Raw genomic sequence first — 24,696 nt, 5'->3', positions numbered from 1 at the left:
GCGCCAAGTACAACAGCGAGGTAGTCAATGACAGTCGATCGCTGGACACGTCAATAAAGTTACAAAATTGACCAGGAAATTGACCAAGTGCTGGTCAAGACAAGTAGGAAAAGTGAAAGAACGTAAAGAGGACTGAAAAAGTTTAAGGAAAAGTTTGCCATTAAAAACAGGAAGAGAATATTAAGGAAAATAGGGAAGGTTATAGTCTTAGTCCTGGGCAAAGTTTCTCGCTAATGAGAGTAAGAGTTCTTCTTATTTTGCGGTGGAAACTTGTAACTTGTCGCACTTCCTGTTTTCTACCATCAGCAATTGCCTCGCGTTTTATGTTTATTCGACTTAATCAGTTTGGCCACCTTTTTTTGTTTTTTGCGCCTTTGTTGGCATAAATAATTCATGAGCAAAATATTGGGCAAGCGCCAGAACTTTTAATTAAATCAAAGTTGACTTTAATTAAATACTTAAATGGGCGGGGAGGCGAGTTCGAGTGGGGCAGCTAAACAAAGGCGAGCCCAAAAACGCTCTAGAAAAAGCTATTAAGCCTTAAAGTCTAATAAAATAAACAGTAAACACACTTAATGCCTTGATTACCAGCATCAACGTGGGGTTCAAAGTCCGTTCCCAAGGACTCGCCACAGGCCAAAGGAGTCTGAGACCGAGATGTCCTGTGTCCAAGACGCTTTCTCCTCGGTGTAGTTTGCACTCAGATTTATGCCAGACCGTTCAGGACTGACCTCAAAATTTGTGGCCCACTTGGCTGGGTGGTTCGATTGAGAGGAAGTGGTTGTGGGGCAGGTTTGGCCTCAACTTTGGCAGGAAAACATGTTCGGCATCAACCACAAAGTACAGTAGGATTTTTGGTGGCTGGGAAATGGGAAAATTCTAAATAAGTTATTTTATACAAAAGTCTCGGTGGACACTTTGATTCACAGGAAATATTTTCAAATAAGATCGCAGCGTAGTTCTTGACTTACAATAAAGTGTTGCATACTTTCATACACCTTAGAGAGTGATTTCAAATAACAAGCTTTTCCCTTTGCAACAAAATATAAATACTGCCTTATTTGAAGTTCCAACGAAGGCATCTTGAGCACTTTTTCGTTTTAATTCCCATTATACGTCCAGCTTGAGAAAATCAGTAAGGAGGAATTTATGTCTGGAACCGCCCACAAGAAGTTGCCACTTTGTTGTTCTGTTCCGTTGAGTTTTGGGTTCCTACAGCAGCAGCAGCAGTAGCATGAAGTAAATTTATAGCAAATGATGTGGTTGCTGCCCGACTCCTTGTGGCTGGGTGTCTTAAAGTAAAATATTGACAGTTTGAGTCGGAGCAAGTGTAGCATAAACTGCTGTCAGGGCCACAAAAAGTTTTCTATTCCCATTTTTTCGGGGGCAGTAGCAACCCAGAGACGTCTCCTCCTTGTGGCAGAAGCAACAAGCAAAGCAGAAAGTAATTGCTTTCTCCCGCTCATCGTGACTTTGGCTTGTTGCGGTTAAGACTTTCTTCTTTACGACCCAAACGGCGAAGGCAGTAATTGTGTGCGATATTTAATTTCAAGGATTCAAGCTTTAAAGGCAAAGGAAAATGTCGAATTTTGCATAGATGTTTTGAGGCCATCTCTTCTTGCTGCTTAATTAGTTAGTCGATGCATTTACATTTGCTTGGGATTAGAGCCTCGAGCACACATCCATAAATGTCTAATTACTTTAGCCCTGAGTTTGCATTGTTTATTAAATTGTCGGCTGACAATTTATGCCATTGTCTTCGGGAACAGGTCGGCTGTTGTGTTTCTATATCATGCTCAAGATTATATATAGTGAATGACACAATGCAATAAACGATTCGATTGATTTAATGTTGGCCAAAGTGAATGTTTGCACTAGTTTCGCATCACCATGGAAATCAGGAAATTGTGCTTTAGATTCAGCTGATAATTGCATATTGTGTACATATTTATTCACAAAACAGGGATGCGAGGGCTTTGAAAAGTAAAACAGCCGGGCTGGGTTTTGTTTAGGTAAATTAATTAGTGCACATATCGAATGAAATCTACGGTGAATGTATTCAAATAAATTGTGAGAAATCTCACCTGGGCAGAGTGTGCAATTACAACCACGTGTGTTATCTGACCTATTTCATTTACTATTCCTATTTTAGAGCTCAATAATTTCCAAGTCGCTCTCGTGTCACTCGAATGGCGAGGAAAATCTCATTATTTTCATTTATTTGCGGGCCCGCAGCGGGAAAAATCCGCATGCAATGTGTCTCTTTCGCCTTTTCCTTTCTGGCTGGGTGTTAAAAAGCTTTTGCAGATGCCGCTTATCAACTCTTTTACACTTATATATCCTTTTCTGTCTCCGAAGGAGAGCATATTCATTTTCCTCGTGCCAGTTTGCTTTATTTATTTTGCGCCAAAGGATTTATGCTTTTGGTTTATAGCGCGCTTGTCTTTGAAGCCCAGAGAACGAGAGTTTTCCCGTCTAGCGGGATTTTCCCTTGCAGTTTTTTCTCTGAGTTTTCCGCGCACATTCCTCTTAGTTTTCCGTTTGTTAGTTTTGATAACACACAGAGTGAGTGTGCCGTTCTTAAAGCCCTTTCAAATTCTATTATGAGAGGGCTAATGAAAAGTACAAAAAGGAGCTGACTTTCGACTGTCTGGCACTTTTGCCTTGAGGCTGTGGGTTGAGCTTGATATCCTTTGAATGCAATTAGCTGCTTGCCTAATTAAGTTGATGAATTGTTTTTTAAAGGATTAAAGCTACACTCGTTTGAAACTAATGAATGCAAATTTCGGTTTTTGTGCACTTAATTAAGCTTTTTTAATCATAAGTCGGTTGCGTTTTTTCGGTAAAATGGATGATGTATTCATTTGCGCTTTATTCTAACAGATTTTTAAAATAATATTGTGCTGATAATTATTTATCACCTCTTTTGTTGTGTTGTCTGCACTTTAAATAATACAAGCTTTTTTATAAATGTGCATTTTAAAATTATCAATAAATGTTGAATGGGTGACAAGCTGAAAAGATATTAAATTCAATATTTTCTCATCAAAATACTCGCATCGCTTAATTGATGAATATCTGCCACTTTAATATGCATTTCCTAATTAAATTTAAGGTCCTTAGACTAAACCTCAAAATGAGTTGCAGAACACATCTACCTTTCGCTAATTACAAGTATAAAGAATTCTTTCTTTCCGTTGCTGTTGCTGCAAAGACATCCTGTGTGGGCAAACATCCTGGAAAGCATTTAGGAAAAACTTCCCACAAACAAGCCACATCTTTTTGTTCCTGGAACTTCCCTTCCATTCGCATTCTGTTTCCCATTTGTGGCTGCGACTACTTTGATAGCCGGGACCAGCTCCGTGTATCTGGAGTAATATAATGCCATGTAATAAGGAAGTAACATTTACAAAAGCCAACTGCTTGCAACAGTCAAACAAACACATGGGCAAAACGTCGTGTACGCAGTGTGTTTTAGATGCATTTGTGTGCTTATGGAAAAGCGGTCGACGCGTGTAAATTGCAAAGAGTAAAATCTTGTAAAAGGCAAATTCCTTTCAAATGCAACCATTGCTGCGGATGCAGAAAGGATGTGTGGCAGGGAGAACTACTTAAAGTTGCATGCCACTAGACTGAGAACTGCCTTGGCGTATGTATGTATCCTTGGAGCAGGAGATGTGGTGAAATTTACACACCGCATTCAAGTTGACTTTTATAGTGTCATACAACAAAATCCAAGGGACGATATTACCATCACCCATCGCCCATCCACTCAGCCACCCACTCTGCACTTCTTTTTTTCCCATCAGCACCTCAATCATTGCTGGCAAAATATACTAAGCAAACTTTGTAGTTTTTTCTAGATATAAAACTGCTGCTGCCTCAACAGCAACAATGGATTTTTGTTGTAAGCTGCAACTTGATTGAGTATATAGCAGGTGCTGAGCAGAGTGGATAAGGATTCTGAGACTATAGGATCAGTCAGGCTTAAGAGTTTGTTTAGTTAGCAGAAGGATTATATTTGTTACTAAATTCCTATTTGGTTTCTTAATGGAAATTCTTACGCTCCTCCGATGACAAGTTATTAATTGCAACATTTAGAAAAACAGAAAACGAATTTTCCCTGCCAAAGTTTAAAAATAAAATGAAAAATGAATATTCATTTTGCAGCCGTGCAAGTGTGAAACGAATTCCAACGAATTCAGGATGCTAAAAAGGTATAACTTTGGCATTCCTCTTGATTTTCTTCATTTGAATGTGTCCCCCAATTATTTTGACCACAGAAGCCAGAAGAGCGACTTTTGCCCCTCGAGATGTTTGTGTTTGTGGGGGTGGCCATGTGGAAAGTGGGTGCTGCGATGATGCGATGATGCGGTGGGGCAACGGGGTGGACAAACAGTGCACACAATGTGAGTGGTATCCACACTCCAGCAGTGCATCCTCTTATCCCTGAAACCCCCTTTTCTGCCTTTCAAGCTGGCCCCCTTTTCTGGTTCAAGTGTTTGCATTTTACGACCACCGACAGAGACGGACACAGACAGAAAAGCACACACTAAGCGGGTGCTTGTGTGGGTGACTAAGTGTGTGCGAGTGTGTGTGAGTGTGTGTGAACTGGTTCTTTATTTTCGAGTTTGTGAGCTTAAGTGAAATGTAGCTGACCTAAGCGGGAAAATAAACGGGGAATAGGAATTGCATGCATGAGTGTCTCAAGGTCGCATCCATCCGCACATTTATCTACCTTAACTAATAAATATTCATTTAAACTTACTAATCCATTGCAATTTGCCTCTCAACTTCTCCTTCAGGCAAATTATAGGCAATATTTTACAATTTTAAAGAAACTTAAATACAAAACTAAGGATACCACGAGAGGAGTCCCAATAGAAGCTAGTGGCAAATCGGCGAAGGGTTTGAGGTCGACGACTCACCAGCAGAATCTGCATGTCAGCGAAAAACCCACCGAAAGGCGTGAGATTTCAGATCGACTATAGCCACAACTTCTGATCAATCAGCGGATCCATTAAGATGCTCAGTTCGCTGGACGCGCTGGCCGGCAAAATAGCCACTGCCACGCCCGGAACGGGGGCGGTAACGGCGGACAGCAAGAACACACAGTCGTCGCTGCACCATCACCACCGCCTGGACTATGATTACTCAGCGGTCGAGATTGAACCACCGGCGGAACAACTGGCCAACTCCCCGCGCAGCGAACGGGAGCGTTTGCAGCAGGCCCAACAGGCCTACGAGCAGCAGGCCCAGGCGGAACTGGAGTTCGGCCTCGCGGAGGTGGACGCCAAGTTGACGCAGCTGAAGAGCAGCCACAGTCTGCAGCACCACCATAATCACAATCACCACCATCAGCTGCAGCGCCATCCGCCGCCCCACCACCAGCAGCAGCAACAGCAGCAGCTGCACCACCATCAGCCCCACCACAATCACCACCACCATCATCCGTACCAGCGACCCAGACCCACATCGCCACCGCATCAGCAGCAGCAGCAGCAGCAGACGCCCTCCTATCAGCAGCAACTTTCCCAGCTGGCCGCTCTGCAGGATCACCACGATCTCCTCCAGACGCAGCAGGAACTGTTCCACAAACAGCTAGCCACCATGCAGGAGTACCAGCGGGAAAGGGAGCGGGAGCGGGAGCGCGAGAGGGAACGGGAACGGGATCGCAGCAGCTTTATCGATAACAGCGACTACGATTCCCAGACGGAGTTCAAAATTTGCCTGAGGGATAGGTGAGTGTGCGAAAGACGACATACCGACATATCCATTCCGGAACCCCCAAAATCAACTCACACTAACCTCTAACAAAGTGTTTTCATTATTATTTGTAATATTTTACTTATTTATTTGTTTCTTGTTCAACATATCAATTTATTTGTAATATTATCTACGTCCTTTTAAATATTTATTTATCGAAATACACGCCGTCATTATAGCAATTTAATTATATTATCAGTAATTATTATACATGTACAAAGCGAACTCGAAAAGAAAATGTAATTATATTATCATTAACAGTAATATAATTTGTTTTTGTGCACTCTGCATTCTTAATACATTTTGCTTTCAAACATAAATCATAATTTCACTTTTTAACGAGTTTTTCCTTCACATAAGAAACTATTATAGCAGCAATTGTAAAGCATTTCCATTTAGTTTTTTCCGAAAATTTTTAACTGCATTGCATGTTTGCGTGCAGGACGTGAATGCTCTTTGAAATCCAACCTAATTCATTAGCAGAAATGGACAAGAAGCTATATAATTATAGAACTGTAAATGAGTATACAACCAGTACAGGAAAAATCCATTAAAATTATCGTTAATTCGGGTGAATGCATAAATAAACATCGAAAGTCAGGTGCATGGGAGAAAATGCGCTCTGCTTCTTTTTGTGGCTTAAACTGGTGATACTTTAAAACTTTGTAAATTTAAAAGGATTATTATTAAAAATATTTAAATGCATTTTCCTTAAGCAGAAAGGAATTTGGTTCCCCTTCCATCGAACTTGCGTGCTCCATTCGTGTGCTGTCATGTTGTTTTGTATCCTCAGTGTAAACACGCCGAGAAATCAAAATCCTGAAACACGCACCTTGGCAACGCCTTGAAGCACCTGCATGGCATCGCGAATACGAAAAACAAACCAAAAAAATAATAAAAACATTTGTAATTTTTGGCCAAACGAAAATGTCACGTGACAAATTGCCGCCAGGCGAATATGTGTGCATATAAGCGAAGTAGCAATGGAAAATCGTCCTGCGGCGGTTACGTTAAGTTAAGTGGGTTCGGAGGTGTAGGTGTAAGGAAAATCGAGTTTTCCGAGCACATGCTCGACACGAAAACGGCTTTTCCTTACACCCAAACACCCCCGCAGACACGCGACAGGCGGCGTTATTATTCACATTTGTTTGGTCTTAACTAATTTAATGTGTAATATCATTTGACATATTGTTTTCATGTTTCTGCCTTTGATTTGTGGCCCTGCTAAGGGTTCCTTGCCATTGGTTTTACCCCTTTTTCCCATTTTCCCATGCCACACTGTCTGAACCTTATCACACATGCAAATAGTTGGCGCCAAGGGAGGCGCCTTTTTGACAGGATATTATTTATACACAAAAATGGGATTAGAATACAATACTAAATAAGTATTATAAGTGGTTTTAGAAGGTTATGGAATTTTGGGAATATTATTTCAGGTCTATTAAGTATTTCCTATGATAGTTATAGGAAATATAAAGGAAATACTTCCGTACTATACTATACTTACTGTACTCCTATTTCTAACGCCTTCCACAAAAAGGCAAACAAACATTGCGTAAATTTTTTATAACCCACTGAGTATGACATTTTATGTTTACTGCCCCAGCAATTTACAACTTTAGCTGCTATTCTCGTGGTCTCCGTTCGTTCTGGGCATTTTATGGCTATTTTAAAAAGCTTTGACATTTGCGTGCCTGCAATTGTGGCCAAGTAAAATGGCGAAATACCAAATCGTTCATTGACTTTAAAGCGCGTGTTGCAATGCAATTAGCTCGAGGTAAATGTAATGTTGCGTTTGCATGTGACATTCAATTAGTTGGCCACTGGGCGCTGGTGCTTCAGATACCGCAGATATAAAATAAATCGGGACTCATATAATAATAGTTCATCCCCAGCGGGAAAATTCCTAGCTGAAAGTGAAATGACTCTGTCCTAATGCGCGACAAAACAAAGAACAATAACAAATAGAACAAAAATGTAGGAAAATAGTAGCAGCGCTAAACAAATAGAAGTGCAAAAACAGAACGCAAAGAGGTTTTTCATTTATTAAAGTGGCCAAGAGTGGGTGGTTGTGTGAGATGAGGAGCTTTGGCCATGTAAACAAATAATGCCCAGCACATGTGAATACCAGGATGTTTGGAGGATGTCTGAAAAAGGACTCTTAGAAGGCAGTGCAGCTATTCTGTGGCTTAAGGTAAGGCGACAATGGACTGCGTGAGCCAAAGGAAAGGACATTACAAATGGGGGAATTGTAAAAGAAAATGTTTGCTACACATTTGCATGGGCACTCGTAGAGAACAATTTTTTTTTCTAGCTTAAAATATACAATTTATTTACGTATTTGATTTGCTATATCTGAAACCGAAAGTAACCGCAATTTTTATTACACTTTTGGTTTAGAATCTTGTAGAACTATACTTCATCATCTGAAGGTCATTTTCTTGAATTTTCCCAAGTACATTTTCTCCCTTTTCCAATTTTGCCTCCTCACTTTTTAGCCAACAAAAGCAATTGAAAAGAATGCTGCGCTGCTTCTTCTTCTGAGCCTTATAAAAAACAACTGGAAAACGCACCTACTGCAATTTTTTCCACATTTTTCCACCCCGGCCGTCTATTTATAGCCCATTCTTGCATTGCATTTCACTTTGCAGCGTTCTCTGTGTTTGTATCATTTCAATTGTTGCTGCTGCTTTTTGCTTCGGCGTTGTTTTGTTGTTTGTTTATCCAGCAACCGCCCTGGCACCACCCACCCCCACCCCCTGAAAACATTCAACTTTTCTTTATTCGTGGGTGCGGTTGTGTGTGTGTGTGACCCGGGAAAAGCTAATTTAGCTGCTGGCTGAGGGACATTCAAGGATAACCCAGTGAGTAAGCTCAGCTCCCGCGATTTTTTGTTGGGTTTTGTTCTAGTGAAATCGAAATCCAGCAGACAAGGGGCAGTGCATCTATTTCCCCAGGCACTGAACGAAAAAAAGGGATGGTTCTTTTATAAAAATCCTTTAAAAACAGTAATTGTTCTTTAAATACACTTAATGGAATATAAATAGGTTTAGAGCCTTTAACTTTTGTTTTTATTTTATTTTAAGATTTCTTTTTCAGTGCTTGCGAAAGAATATATGTTTTGTGAATGAGACAGGACGCGTCAGATGTTCCATGTTTGCCATTTGCATAGTTGCATTTCGAGCCAAGCTCAACATGCATTTGTGTTAGTCATGTGTGTCTGCATACTTTTCACCTTTATTGTTTTATGAAAATTTTATTTGCAAAAAATATGTTAAATATTTGTTCGGGTGTGTTAGTTGGCTTGAGTTGACTTGCATCTGCTCACTTTTTCCAGAATTTGTTATTTAAATAAAAATAGAAAGTTGCATAGAAATTACGAGCATAGCTGTGTATTTTTACTTGAAGAGGGAAAACGAGAATTTTGCGAAAATTGTTTTATTTTAATTGTTTATTTTAATAACTTTACTCTACTAAAATATTTAAAAACTATTAGCTTACATACTATTCGTAGTGTTTTGTGGGCATTTAAGAATAACACAGTAGCACAATCAGTTCTTGATTTTAGTAATATTTTTCGATAAGCAATTAAAACTAAAAGCAACTGAAAATAAAATGCCACAAAGTGAATACAAAGATATCCAGCATTTTGTACAAACGAGTATTATTTGTTCAAATGCTGGCCAAAAATTTGATTTAGAAAATATAATTAAATGGGGGCAGTTTGCGGGGTCAATGCATAAATATTACATTTCCAATTTTAATGAGCAGCAATCAAATAAACAAATAACAAACTTTCCACCAGCAAAATAAATTTTATATAATTTGTTAGGCTGCAACCAAAATTGTCGAGGGGAAATTGGGTTGGGTTGCCAACCCTGCCCGCTTTTGGCCCCTTTTTATTATATTTTCACTCGATTTCTGCTGTTGGTTTTATTTTCCTTATTTTATTGTATTCAAGTGCGGTTTGTTCCCAGGAAAATAACTCAGCTCGTTAACTGCACAAATAACATGTCAGCACTTTTCCTTTTCTCCCTTTCGACCTCTGGTTGCCGCAAATTTGCGGAGTCCCCACCATGAATTCAGTTCGCTTTTGGTCTGGCCATCATTACTCAAGAGTCCTTAAACTCGGGCCAAATAAAAATAATAAAAAAAGGAGCGCACGGCAGGGATAAAAACACACGGCACATGGCCATCTGAAGTGGTTAAGTCAAATAAAACAGAGTTCGGTTTGAGTGGGTTGCCCTGTGTTTTTTTAATGCCTGACCAAATGTATTAATCACACACTCGAAAAGGGAGAGTGGGCCATACCACTCGTCTGCAAACTTTTCCTTGAAACACATATCAATGAACCCTCCAAATCAATAACTAAAGGTCCGTCCTCCACACCAAAAAAATTAGTAAATGAAATTGCTCCAAATGTTGATTCTCGGTTTATTTTATGTTGTGGTTTCTCTTCGTTCAGCAAATAGCAAAAAGCAATTGAATGTGATCCCACATAAAACAAAATATAAAGCTATAAAAAATATCGCTTGGCGGAAAAAAGTGAAAAGCGAAAGCAGCCGCAGTCTGTTGGTGCAGAAAGTATTAATAAAATGGCGCCGTTTGGTATGCTATAGTTTTTTCTTCGCTTTGCAGCTGACTGCGTTGTAGATTTGGAAATCCTGTAGATATATTAATGCTTTACTAGCACAAAAATTCATATTTACAAATTTAATGAACTAACCATATTCTCGAATTTAGAGTGGGGTCTTGAAATGTCTAGGTTTTTCTTTGTTTAAGATGCTTAAATTGTCTTAAGGTAGCAGTGCAATATCTTAATTCTACATGGATTCAAACTTTTAAAATAAAAAAAAAATCCCTAAAAATAAAGTATTGAGGTATTAAGCTCTTCGTTGTTTCTAAGCCAAGTTCAATCTCTTTTTTATTCGTTTGCCTTTTCTATTCTATCGCATGCAAGCGCCTCGAAAATTGCGGTTAGTTTCGGGTTCTCCTTTTACCATTTTTTTGGTGTTTGCTCTCTGGCACATGCCGAGTGTGAGAGTGTGCGTTTTTAAGTGTGTGCATAGGTGTGTGTGTGTGTGTGTGTGGCTGTGTGGGGTGTTTGTGTAACTGCGTTTGCGGTCTTCGACTGCTTCAGTGGAAAAACAAAAGCTGGAAAGCTGTGCTCGCTTTTCCCCTGCATAACCTTCTCCATCGACTCAAAATCCCTATTTCTTATCTCCCTTCCACTCGACCCACGCAAGCTGTGGCCCGTTTGAACCTACACTGGGAAAAACTCGATCTGTTCTTCTTACATACTGGAATTTCGAAACCAAATATCTTAAATCCTGTATGATGTGTCTTAGATACAGAACCGAAGAAAATAGCGTAGGTTTCTTACTATTATTATTTCCAAAACTAGAAATGCCCTTTAGATGTTGGATATTCTTTGTTCCAGTGCAATTCGCTTGCTTTTCCCCACTTCTTTTGCCTGCATCTGTCGGTTCATTGATTTTGGTGTGGAAATGAACTTTGCTGGTTTTTTCCTAACTCTAGTGCCCTCCACTTGCTTCTCTGTCGTCTATGTATGTGTATTTCTACAGTAGTTTCTTATAGATGGTTTTGGTTTTTGTTGGTGGATTTTCAGCACTTTGTAAGCATTATTTGTTTTCACTTTTATTTATGTTGCGGTTCGAATTGTTTAGTATGCATTTTTTGGGTTTCCAGGCCAAAACTATGAGCAAATGAAAGTTGTAAATATAACTTGTTTTAGATAACTAATAGCAATGGGTTAAGAAGAGTTTTTCAAAATATATAATGGTCTTCTCACTTAGTATGTTATTATTATTATTTTTTGTCATTCATACATATATCTGCATTATATAGAAACCACTAAGTCCTTCGTAATCCGCCTAAAAGGCTTAAATTAAACCCAGTTCAATGTCAAAGTACAGACATATTCACGCCCCACTGGCCACGCCCACTCTTAATCCTTGCCGCACCTTTCATCTCCAGTCCATGACATTGATGGTGCTGACTCCTGTTTTATTTGTGCAAAAACATTTTCATAAATTAAAACGACGCGTCAGCGGCAATGCACAAAATGCCAAACACATGACGTACCCAAAATGAGTTGCACACAAACGTAGACCCTTTTATGATTACACAGAAAAAAAGCGGGACTTTGTTCCACATATCTTTCATACCAATGCATCTTTATAGGCCGCACTTTGGTTTCCCAAAATTAGGAAAAAAATGTATTTAAATTTTAAAATATACTATGCGCTTTAAATAATTTCCAGTGTTACGGGAACAGCACATGAAAACAATAAAAACAGAAGCGCCAACAATTGCTACCCTGTGATCCAGTCTGCTGTTGTTCGTTATTACCTTGGAGATTAATTAATTGCGAGGCAGAAATATGCTACAAGTTCAGATCCCTTCCGACCCGCTGACTCCACTTTTTCAGCCCAACGAGGCCTCTACAACTGTCAGTCATTTCCTGTTCCACTCCACCCACTGGCTTTAACTCTTATCCTTGCATTTATGAGTCGGAATAACAAAAAACCTTCCCCTGCCTCGAAAAAAAGGAGCAACATCCATGGTAATTTTCGGGCTCGTTTTGTCCTCCCCCTTCCCCCTCCAACAGGCCGCTTTTGTTTATGGGTTTTCTTTTATAAAGTGGAAAATTGCAGACAGCATTGTTTGTTATTTATTGCCATTTTGATATGGAACCTTTTTCGTGCCCCTAGTTTGCCATCTTTATGGGGGCTTCACAGATATGTTGCTGCCATCCACATAATATCGTTTTTGGCAGGCATTATTCGAATCGAAGGCAATAACAAGTCATCGATATGATTGAAGATAACAAGGAGGAATTTATGTTAAATAACCAATTATGAATAACATTTGTGCGGTTGCTTGGTAATTTGTAAAGCATTTCCAACGCAGACCTTGAATTATCCTGGCTATAATATTCCAAAATATTCCAGAAACTTAGTCCACCGAAACGCAATCATTTATTTAGCTTATAATCCAATCCACTTGCCCCACTGATTACCCAGCACCACCTTATCCGCTCAGCCATTTGCGAATGGTAACTCAATCAGGGCTCTTGAAAAATCGCATAGCCAACGCCCTTTTGGCCTGAACATTTTACCTTGTCAACCCATTTTAGCGTTGAAATCAATTTGACAAAAGCCACATAAATTTAAATAAATTGCGGCTGCACATAAATTTAGACATTGAGAAGGAGGCCAAGTTAAGGAAGCGAGGCGGCGAGTCATTTGCCATTGGCCGGGCCAACGAAAAAAAGGGCAAACAAGCCACCGAGCTGGGGTTTTATAAACCGAAATACAAATAAACTTGCCGACGAACGACTCAACTAACAAAACAAACCCAACAGACTAGAGCAGAAAAAGAGGCTAAAATGGCAAACTAAAAAGGGGGTAAGAAAGGGAAGGGGTAAGGAAAACTGGTAGTGGCGTGGCTCTGTGTAAACTATGGGGAGTAGATTGGGCCACACACCCACGGAAATGGAAACAGCAAATACAATTTGAGCTGAGAAAATCAAAATGAAGCATAAACAAACACAGGCCAAAAGCAAATGGAGCCAATAATAGCAAAAAAAAGAAAGAAAAAATGTACGACGAAAAAAAAATAAATAAAGCATAACAAGCAAAGACGATTTCCAGATATATTCGATTTCGGACGGGGGAAAAACTAAATTGAGGAAAGTGTATAAATGAAAAGAAATCGAAACCGTTTCGACCAAAGTTACGGGTCAAAGGAACATGAACGATAAGCAGCCAGGAGTCAAACGCAAACAGCACAAACGGACCAAAATCGAACCCGGGGCCAGCCAGCATAAATGAATCCTAAGCAGGCAAGTGCACGGCACAGTGGGTAAAAACACGGAATTTCTGCAAAATAAATACCAAATTATGGAACCAGTCGAAATATCTAAAGAAAATTGCAATCACAATCGCCACTTTAAGTAAATAAATCTAATAAAAAAAAACATATACACAAATCAATTTGTAAATTATAAAAAAACAAAAAACGTACCCTAAAAATGATCTTTTATGAAATGTTCTTTTTTATTATCCCACCTTTTAGAAATATGTTTCGATTAAGAGTTATAGTTTTTACCTACTAATAGAGCGGTATGCACCCACTGTTCGAACACTAGTTCCCGAATCCGGCAGCGGTGAATACAACCCCTTGGGGAATTCTTGCTCAGTCTGTCCTGGGAAGTGCTGCGTCCTGGCCACGTCCTGCCACGGATTGGACGAGTCCTGGTCCGGTCTGTTCTGTTCCGTTCTGTTCTGTTTTGGGCCTGGCTAACAGGCAAAAGGGCTTTTCATAATATTTTTAGACATTTGACTTTTGATTGAGCGCATTACACGCGATTCAAATGGCAAGTCTGCGGATGGTGATGGGAATGGGAATGAGGTCCGGGCTTACATTTCAACTGAGGCAATTTATTTGGCCCGCATTTCCTCAGTTTTTCGCAGCCTTGCTGCTGCTCCTTCTTCGTTGGCCATAAAATTAGATTGTCCTGGCTTATGCAAAGGATTTGGCTGACTGTTGCTGTCGCAAGCATTTGGCTGCGTAGATTGGCACAGTATTTTATTGAAAATCTAAGTCAAATATCTAAACGACGCTGTTTTATTACCTGATTTCCTCTCGCTCCCGCTTATTTTAGAGGGACTTGCCATGTTTAGTGGGTGTTTTACATTGGGAAACTAAGTCAGTTGGTTGAGTCAAATGGTTTGAGTGAGTGGTGAAGCTTACTGGGATGAAGTGGATCCATTTTAGGTTTAGGTTTTGAGGTGGGTTGAATGGCTTCAAGACTGAGAATTATCCCTTAGGAGATATACATATTTTTGGGGCTTTGTAAGGTGATATTTTCGCTTTTGGTTTTCAGATTGGATTTCAGCTAGGAATATAAAGAATAAATGCAAAAAATGTATTTTATATTTTTACATTATGAAACTTCACAAGTAACCACATGCCTCTCCAAAGTATCTGAAACTCAAATAAAATGAACCCACAAATTTGTGCCCTTTTATTGTCATTTCTAATGCAGCTCTTAAAAAGTGGTCTTAAAGAAATTAAATTTTCCAAAAAAACCCCCTCTCCAATTCGTCAAGCAAATCACGAGCAAATCCGGGAAAATTCTTCGGTAAGCGATGAAAAGTGAAAGTGACAGGAGCGCCTTAATTTTCAACTTTTCTCTGCGACTTTCCCCCTTTTCCCCGACCAATTTTCGGGTGCCTTCAAAAAATGGGGCCTGTTCTCAAAACGTACTTTGCGACTTTTTGTATGGTTTTATTTTATTTTGCAAACGTCAACTTCGACGTCGCTGACTGACTTCCTTCCGCTTAGCTCATTAAACACCAAAAAGGAAAAATTCGTCGCATCACCACTCCCCTTCAGTCTGTCTCAGACAAAACCCTCTTTTCCTCAGACTTTTGCAAACGGAATGTGTTTTCTTTTTTTTTAGGAACGAATTTTCTGCTCGTCATAATGGCCGCATTGAGGGGCCCTCTTTACTCCTTCGGCATATTTATTCGCCGTGTTTATGCTCCCCCCGCCATTCAGCATAATTTTATTTGTTTGCTTAAAAAAGAATTAAAAGCGGTTTTCTGCTGTATTTTATTTTTTATGTTCGTTTTGCCTCCTTGTGCCTTTGAATGCGCGAAATTGTTTTTTATGTGCGTCTGCGGTTTCGGAAAATTTCCTTGAAGGGTGAGGATTAGGCGAGCAACTTGAAAGGAAAGCGCATTACTTGGCAATTGTTGACATTTACATTTTTGGCTATAATTCGGAGTTTTATGTGGCATATAAAGAGCAATATATATGCGGAAATAAAGGGGGTTTTTTTTTTAGTATTGGACTGAAGCTTACTTTTGTTAGTCACCAATAAGGATTCATATATTTAGGTCTTTGAAATGTTTTTTTTTGGCATACGATTTTTAAGAAACGAATGCATTTAATTCGAAACAAATTTTAGCAGATTATAAATGTAGTTTATTTATTTAGGCATGAATCTATAAAACCCGGAAAATAAAATTAACAACGGTAGTCAAAGAAATTTTATAAACTGATTTGTTAAGATGCTTATCTATGTTGTCAGATGTGGTCCCGAACCCATTTTGATTGCTCTGGGCTTGTTTGTTATTTTTAAAAAAGCAAAATAAGCACTCTTCTCTGCGCTTTTACTTTTCCTTTTAGGTTTTAGGTATTACTTGTGGGGCGGTGGCTCCACCACTTTAAACAACCCCTCGGAAAAATAAGAGAAAATAATTTCCCCACATCCCCAGTCGTATTCTTTCCTTCCATTAAATACTTCCACCACCGAGAAGGAAAAGGAGTTTCCCGCTCTGACATCGGCGCATAATTGATGCCTCCGGGGAGCTGTGATAAAAACAAATCAGCGGCACACCCATACGCACACTCACACACACAGAAAAGGGGGTTTTCCGGCGTATGGCCACACCCACACACCCACACCTAAGCAGATGGTTTTTCCACACGCGCGTGTGTAGGTCGCTTAATATAATTCACACCATTAAACCAAGAGCTGCGGCATTTTGCCCCTGTTAGACATAAATTTTTATAGACAATGCACAGGCGTCTTTCACCCCTGGTCGCTTATCAACATTGTTTTCCCCTCTTGCCACATTTTGTTTTTCTAAATTTTCGCCGAGTTTTTTTTTTTTTTATATTTTTCTATCTAAGGGCAGCTGTGCTGCATCGCCCTTTGCTTTAACCCTTGAGCCACATGTGGCGGCGTTGGCAGCCCTTAGCCTTTTAGCTTATCAGGGCGCGTTTGTGCCAAAACACAAACACTCGGTTCTGTGCGAAATCTTTTCGACGCTACTGTGCCGCGTTGACAGTGGGCGGGGTGAATATGCAAACGTTTGCAGAAGAATTTTCCACTAATTGTAAAACAATATAATTGAAATGATGATATAAGTAGAAATTATTTAAGAATGGAGATAAACTTAGGATCTAAAAATTGTTTTATTAAATAATTATATTTTATAAAAAATAAATAATAATAGTCTCTTATTCTCCGTTTGCATATGTTCCAAATGTATCTTCCCATTATGTTTCTATATCTTTGTATTATCTGTACCACAGTCATTGGACTTTTGGCATCCAGGTAGGCGCCAAGTGAGTTTGCTCTCTCTGTATGTGTGTTTGTGTGTATTTGGGGGCATTGTGGATGCGAGTGTATATGTGCGGGGGCAATATCGCGTGAATATGTGTGTGTGCTACTTAGCCTAATGTAAACCATATGCATGCCCCGTTGCGCACCAAACTACAACAAGAGCAGCAACAACGACAGCAACAACATCAAACACTTTGCTGTGCAGCGAGGCTTCACTTTAGTGAAAACGGGGTGGCGCCCAGAAGAGGGGTTTGTTGTGTTTAAGGAGGGGGCTAGAAGGGGTGCTCCTCTTGGCATACATTGACACAGAAATGGGGAAAACTTGCGGCGGAGCTAAGGTGAAAAAAAAATCGTTTGAGGTGGCTAAAAATAACACTCAAAAATACTCTACCCTTAACTGTTTTCCTTTTTCAGGAGTTGAAAAATATTTTTCCCCTGTCATGTGGTGCAAACTTTCAGCTTGCTCTCGGTACCTCCACTTTTCCGCTTTCCACCACCCGCGTCATCTGATAATCGAAAAGCGCCGAAACTTATTAGCAAAGTGCATTCTGTGCGATCTTTTCTACCTTTCGAGTTTCTATTTGGCACCATCCCTTTCCCGTGCATTTTTGGGTCCTTCATTTTTCAACTTGTTGAGCGAAAATTAAATTTTTTATGCATTTTTTTCACGAAACGAAAAGTTTTCTCATAGGTGCAGAGCACAGGCATGGGGGTGGTGGGTGTAGAAGCCAGTTTGCTTTTTTGATTTAATTAAAAACATTCTTTGAGTTGCCAAAGTGTTGCAAAATTGCTGTAAGCAATGTTTCTATCTTCCTCACTGGCTTTTCGCCTTCACTGCGCAAACAAAGTACAGTGATTCTTGATATAAGAAGTTTTTGCACAACGAGTGTTTGTTTCGATAAAGTTGGTTATAAAATACATAGCTAACTAGTTATTGTTCTTCAATTACTAAAACATTATTGAGCATGAAATAAACACCTTTATATATTATTGACTGCATAAGCCAGCAGTTTTCATGGCTTCGAATTTGATTTTCCAGCGGGGGGAAATCTTTAAAGCCGCTAAACTGTTTTGTGTGCCCGAATTTGGGCCATGGATTATGTGGGAATATTCGAAGCACCAGCTGTGCTATCCGAAGCCAATGCCCCCACTATTTTGGGGCTGCGCACTTCTATTGATTTTCAATTAAAAATCCATACAAACTCTGGCGGAGGCCAATTAGCCCAGTTTGCAGCCAAAACGGATACGGCTAACAACAACAATTAGCTTGGGAGTAAAGAATTGCCCGAAAATTGTTGCTCCTGCCACTACTGTGCACTACTGCCACGGCGTTCAAGTGCCGATGGTATAAGTTTTCACGTAAAAGGAGAGGAAAATGTGGGGAGTGGGAGTGTTGGGCGGGGCAGTTGTGAAAGACTTTTCGCCCCCGTCTGTCTAACGCTGTTCTCATCGCATTTAGGCCATAATTGCAAGCAGCCGCTAATTTCACAGGCAGCAGACGACAACTTGACAGGCTCCTCTGTTTGCGGCAACTGAGGGGGATCGACCTGCGGCAGGGGCGGCCAAAAAAGGGGGCCGAAGTGTTTGGCAAACGGAATGACTCGTTGATTGACTGAGTGAGTGACTGCAATGACGACTGCTCTGGGTTGGCTTGTTTGTGTGGTCTTCAGTTTGTGGACGGGCCATGCACTGATCGAAAATCCACAGTCACTCTGCCAATAGTCGATTGAAAAAGATTATTAAAAATGTTGTGTTAAGTAAAACTTGTTACTTAAATTATTCAAGATGTCTGATTCTGTGTCAACATCAGGAACAACATTGCGTATGAGCGATATTCCTCATTTCAACTGTTACAATTTCTCCCTTTCTCATTTCATCACCAGTCCACACTTTCTTTTAATATTTTTGCTTAGTGTAGCTTACGAATGCAGTCTAACTACATTTTTCGGCTAGACGGCGGCGGCCTGTCAGTAAATACAAACCCAGACGAAGCAGTCTGTCAGCGTTTTTGACTTGGAAATATTTTGAATGCAGTTTTATGTGTGTGCGTCAGGCTTTAATAGAAGCCAACTTTGAAAGTCGGAGAAGTGCGGTGGAGAAAGCACAACTTCGCCAGCTTGTTTGTGCGTCTGCTCTTGATGCTTGCCTCGAAAATACCCGTTCTATCTTTTTGGTGGGCGAAATGCCCGTGCCACATTGTAAACGCATTTGGCCGGAAATGATATCGACTCCTGGGTTAAAGTGTGTTCATGTTGCAACTGCAACTTGCGCCTCGCTCGTGTTGCTGCCGTTCATGTTGCCGGTGTGCCTGTGTTGCCTTGCTGCTGTCGTGTCGTGGTGTTGCATTTGCCGCTTCGTTGCACCGGCGATTGGCAACTGGCGGACACCGAACGGACACTGAACGGACAGTGGCCAACGGACGGGGGGCAGCGGACGTCGGGCTTTGTCTTTAAGTGGTCAATGAGCAGAGGAGACCCTTGTCCATGTTCCTGCCTTTGTGCTAGCTAGCCCGTCCATTGTGCAACTGTCAGGTTGTTGCGTTCTGTGTTTTTGACATCGGTTCGATATTTCACGAACTTTGTGTGCTTTAATTTCAACCAAAATTGCTGTGTTGGAAAGAGCCATAATTCTATTCGAAAAACGGACAGCTCAGAAAAGCGGATTTTTATTAAGTTCACTTTTCATTCCACGCCACTAAATGCAACAAACCTGAAAAATATGTTATCCTATCTGCTAAATAAGCAAAGTATCCACAAGCAGTGGTAATTAAAAGATAGAATTGGCTTTGAATACATAGATTAATTAGGATTGTTAAATCTGAAAATCTATAAGAGTATGCAACGATTTAAAGGCATTTTAAAACTAAAGTGCTGATTACGAATTCATAAACTTATACTGAAATTTTAATGCAATTATTCTTTACATACATTTAATTCCCGCATTTAAACTGTTTAAGCGGCTTAAATTCTGCAAATTAGTACACAAATTTTTGAGTTTTTAGTAGTTAATTTTTGAAAACTATAAATGATTTGCACACACACCCACTTTCTTTTTTAATTAGAGTTTTATCCAGGGCTTTTGTGCAAAAACTTATTTAATTATCACTTTATGAGCCCTATTTGGGTTACCAGCACTACACACACGTACACATACGTTAATGCGTTTGAAAAGGTTTCGTTTTCATTTTTGTGCTAAATAGGGGTTTTTCATGCACTGGAGAACAGAACAGAGCTTCTATAGTGTAAATATGTGAGTTTCAGCATGTTTTACACACAAGCTCTGCGTCATCAAAAAGAATCCAAAAAATGTCACGTATATTTTTTTCTAAAACGAAATTTGTGCAGTGGTTCCAGGACTCGCACTCCACCCTAATTTTTTCCGCTCAGCGTGAGATTTTCCTTTTCAATGGCGGGGAAAATATGTCAAGTGAAGACGAGGATGCGTCGACGTTGGTGTAATTAGGAAACTTGCTTCCCACTTGACTTGCTCAAAAAAAAAATGGAAAGTGAGATGGATGCACAGTATAATGCTAGTATAATGAAATGCAGGGAAATTGTGTCAAGAAAATGTTGCCTAAAATACATATTATAACCTCTAGGATACATTTTTAAGTCAAATATTAAAAGTTATAGAAATTTAGATACACGAAAATAGCCGAAATGATTTTTCTTGCATAATTTTAAATTTTCTTCTCATGAATACCTAAACTTACTTAATTCAAATACAGGCAAGTGTAATAACATTTAAGATATAAAACACAAACAATTTTAATTGTCACACACATGAGAACAGGCAAAAATAAGGTTTCACTCGTTGGTGCAGTGAATACTTGTTAAAATTACCTGTTTTATTATATTTTTTAGTTTTGCAGTAAACTAAACTCAAATGGAACTTTTTCTTCCAATAAAGTAATTAACTTTAGCCTTACGATCTAGAAGATGTCACAAAATGTTTTTTTCTCAGCAGCTCTTTGTTTATGGCAACTGGGTTTCCCCAGCTCACCATTCTGGTCACTTTAATTGTCTCGTTTTGTGTTTAGAGGATGCTGGCAGATGCTGTGATGAAATATTTGTCTCAGCCGGAGAATGCTGCTCCAAATTAGTTCCATTGATGGCGCCCAACCACCTTTGCCATTACAAGTTATGATGGAGAAACAATTAAAACCAAATTCGGTCAGGCCTGAAGATGATAATGATGATGATGAGGGGAGCAACTAGAATCTAATTATCTTGGCTGTAAAACAGAAAAGAGCAGGCAACAATAAATGCTGAAACTTTTCTTTTGACCAGGCTAAATGCATGTGCTTTTCCCTTTGTCGAACAATGAGAAGGCAAAATATGAAAGAGGCCACGCCCCCCTAGGAAAACACATGAGAACAATTATGGTTTTGCTGTTTCTGATGTAGTTCTACTTGGTTTTGTTGTTTAAGGGAAGCCCATAATTATGATTATGAGTACTCCCCCAGCATTTCCCCCCTCACATTCCCTTATTATTATTGTCCTTTCGCTGGCTCACTTCAAATATGGCAACTCGGTTGGTTTTAATTGTTGAGGCAGTCTCAAGGGGATGATGATGGGCGGAAAGTTGGGCTTGGGGCTGGTAGTTGGTGGGTGTGGGGTTTTGGGTGGCTTGTTGGTCGGACCTCCACTTGTAGTTGTAATTGTGCTCTTTGCGCCTTTCTTGTTGTTGCTCAATTGTTGGCTCCTTGAGTCCTGCTGTTGATTGCTTTATTCTTTGGCAAGGGAGAATATTTTTAAATGTTCTGCTTCAGTCCCAGCGCAGTTTGTCTTTAATTCGTTGAGCTCGGTATTCAAGCAATAGTAAATAATAAATTAAAACCGAATGATTTCGAAATACTTTAAATGCATTCTCTCTTCTTTAAAGAACTTAACTTTCAACATCAAAGCGGAATTTCCTTGCCTTTTTCATTAATTTGGCCACATTCCCTTTCCCTCTTAGCCCTTCGCTCATTTGGCATTCCGGTCTTTCGAGTATCTTTGATTATTTTTCGCTGATAAGCCGCAAAAGTTCTCTTTCGTTATATGTAAATTTGCAGCAGGGTCATGACGTGTCCTTGCCCCCTTTTCACCCCTCGCCGATAATGATGATGATGACGACGATGTTTGTTTTTCCTCCACGAGTGAACTTTTCTTTATTTTGTTGGCACGCCTCATTGCCGCTTCATTAGACCTTGCCGCAAGTAGAAGAAAATAAAGTAGGAAAAATGTGTTGCCCATCAACAGGCGCTCAGTCGTCTGGCTAAATTTTCAAGGATATGAGTTGTTGGTTAATGTTATGTGGCACATTTCCTCCATGCTGCCGCAGCGTAGATTGCCAAGAAATTTGCTCTCGGGTTGGCCAACAAATTTTCCTCAGCTTCCGTTTTCATTCTTTATCCACTCGCCTTTTGTGCGGCAAAAATGCTTAAACTGTCGTTTAGTTAATGATCCGCCATGTACTGGCATTCACCAAGACTCACTCGCACTCACATTTTACTCACGCTAACCGATGTGAGTGTTTCTTATCTGAAGCAATTTTTGTTAAAGGAAAACGGCGAAATATAAGTAATACAAAACTTGTTAAATAATGAAAAAAGAGCGTTTTTAAATCATAAATACCATGCCCACGCACAAGCACCTTTATTGTACGATTTTTTAATATTGATAAACAATCACTTATTTAAGCTAAAAGGTTGATTTTTTCCGACCTTGAAATCTCTTTCGAAACTCTGCTTTTTATTTTGCCCAAGGGTCGCTTCAATTAGTCACCCATATAACCATTGCAAATTCTCCAAATTAAATTCCTTGCATTTCCATTCACCCTTTTCAAAGTGCCAAAATGGACCCCCGGGGAAAAAGACACACAGACAGTCGCAGCAATTATTCCATCTGCGGGTGCCGAAAGTCTAGACCACTCTACTCTCTGCGCTCTCTGCTTGACCAAATGGTTGGGAAAGCGGGGGGCTGCCGGAGGAAAAGACTTTCCACGGCTATCACCTGTCACATAAATAGCGAACGAATGAATTATTAAAGCAAAAACTCTGAAAAACAGAAGGAGCCCAGCCGAAACTTTAACCCGCAAATGTGTGTGTGTGTGTGGTGTGTGTGTGTGGCCCCAAACCGAGTGAAAACTTTTTTAAGATGCCGTCTGGAAGAGAAGGATATGGTAGGGAAATAAGGAAAAGGGGGAAAACAAAATGACTAGCAAAGTCTGGCCAGCAGCGGGAAAGCAAAAGAAAGCGGTTTTCAGGAAAGTCGACCATTTGGATACCATATGCCAAACCTTTACCAATACCACATCTTAATTGAAAAGATAAATGAAAGCTTGTCTAAACATTTTTAAAAGTATTTTTGGATCTAGCTCGTAGATATTCATTTTGACTAAATATAATCAGTAATTTTTAATTTATAAAAGCTATCTGATTTCATGTTTAAAAGTGGCATTATTACCAACATTTTATTCACTTTACACTCTTCCAGACTTTTGATACCCTTATATTTTTATCAAAAAAGTTATTCCTTTTTACTTGGCTATAAAAGCGGTTATAATAAGCGTCGAAACTGCGGCGACTGCGAAAAGCGGTAACAAAAAGCGCAGTCTACTTTGCCTTTTCTCTCTCACAGTTTTGCCAGTTTTCATTTTAAGGGCCGCATAAGTGGCACCTGTGACCAAAAAACACACACACACCCATTACCAAGCTGTTGTCTAAGCGCTGGGAAATTTTTGGCGTCGCGGCATAAAATTGGTTTGTTTTTGGGTCCAAATTGTCTGCTACTTCTGTGTGCTTATAAAGTATAATTCGACAGACGACAAGCAGGAGTAAAGATAAATATATAAACAAGCCAGTTGGCATAATATCAACAGAAAGTTGTTGCTTAAACAAGCTGGATGTGGCATGAAAATACCTGCTGCTCTTTTAGCTAAAGATAAATTTATCTTTAATGAAAAAAGTAAGCTTCTATTATTTAAAGTTGTAGATGTGAACCTATTTCGTTTCAGTTAACTACAAAAACTGTACTCGCATTGCCATTGTTTATCCTGTAAGGAGAATAGCAGTCACAATTAATTCAATTATTTTTTTAAGAACAACCTTACACTTCAGCTCTTCCCACAAGAGCGTAACCTCGTTTAATCCACTCTAACTATCAGACGCACTGGTAATTCCGGCGAATAGACAAAGTAAATAGCAGCTAAAGGACCACTTCTCCTTTTGAACACAAGCACATAATTTAAGCCTGCCTCCTCCTGTGTTTCCTTTTTCGCCCCATTCTCTGACTTCGTCCTGGAACAATTTGCCAGCCGTTTTATTTGCGGTTGTCGTACATTTATGGCCAAGCTATTTGCCTTTTCTGCTGGTTTTCCATCCTTTTTCCTCGATGATGTTGCTCCTTTGTTTTCCAATTTGCCTGTGTGTGAGTTGCATTCACATTTGTGTTTAGTGTAATCTGTTTTTGAGTCCTGCTCCTTGTTGACCATTTAAGTGCAGCTCTAATTACACTGGAAATTATTCGAATTATGCATTCTTAGAGAGCACTCATTCATTGTTACCACTTTTTAAGCTGCTTTTGTTTATTGTTAATGGCAATTTAAAAATCTAACAATCTTTTATGGTCTTCTCTTTTCATGTACTTTTGCTATTTCCAAATTAGGTGAGTCAAATCGTACTAAACTAGCGCAAACTAAAATATCCCCAGGATAATCAATCCATTTAGCCATTCATTCTAATCCATTAATTCGTGAAATTTCTGCATGCTTTAAATATTTAT

General features: G+C 39.6%; 1 protein-coding gene across 2 annotated transcripts in view; it reads left to right on the top strand.

Moving 5' to 3' along the window:
- LOC120443847 (CUGBP Elav-like family member 2) overlaps nucleotides 1-24,696 on the top strand; it is a 106,260-nt gene that overhangs the window by 24,695 nt on the left and 56,869 nt on the right. For both annotated transcript variants that reach the window (XR_005615602.2, XM_039623207.2), the window contains exon 2: nucleotides 4,806-5,741. Coding sequence is in view for 1 of the 2 variants with exons in the window: in XM_039623207.2 (XP_039479141.2) it covers nucleotides 5,026-5,741 (716 nt within the window). In the remaining variant the exon portion in view is untranslated. The remainder of the gene's footprint in view (nucleotides 1-4,805; nucleotides 5,742-24,696) is intronic.

This window comes from Drosophila santomea, chromosome 2L (assembly GCF_016746245.2).
Source record: "Drosophila santomea strain STO CAGO 1482 chromosome 2L, Prin_Dsan_1.1, whole genome shotgun sequence".
Classification (NCBI taxonomy): Eukaryota; Metazoa; Arthropoda; class Insecta; order Diptera; family Drosophilidae; genus Drosophila; species Drosophila santomea.
Note: the sequence above shows the minus strand (reverse complement) of the source record. Positions and strands in the feature narration are given on the sequence as shown.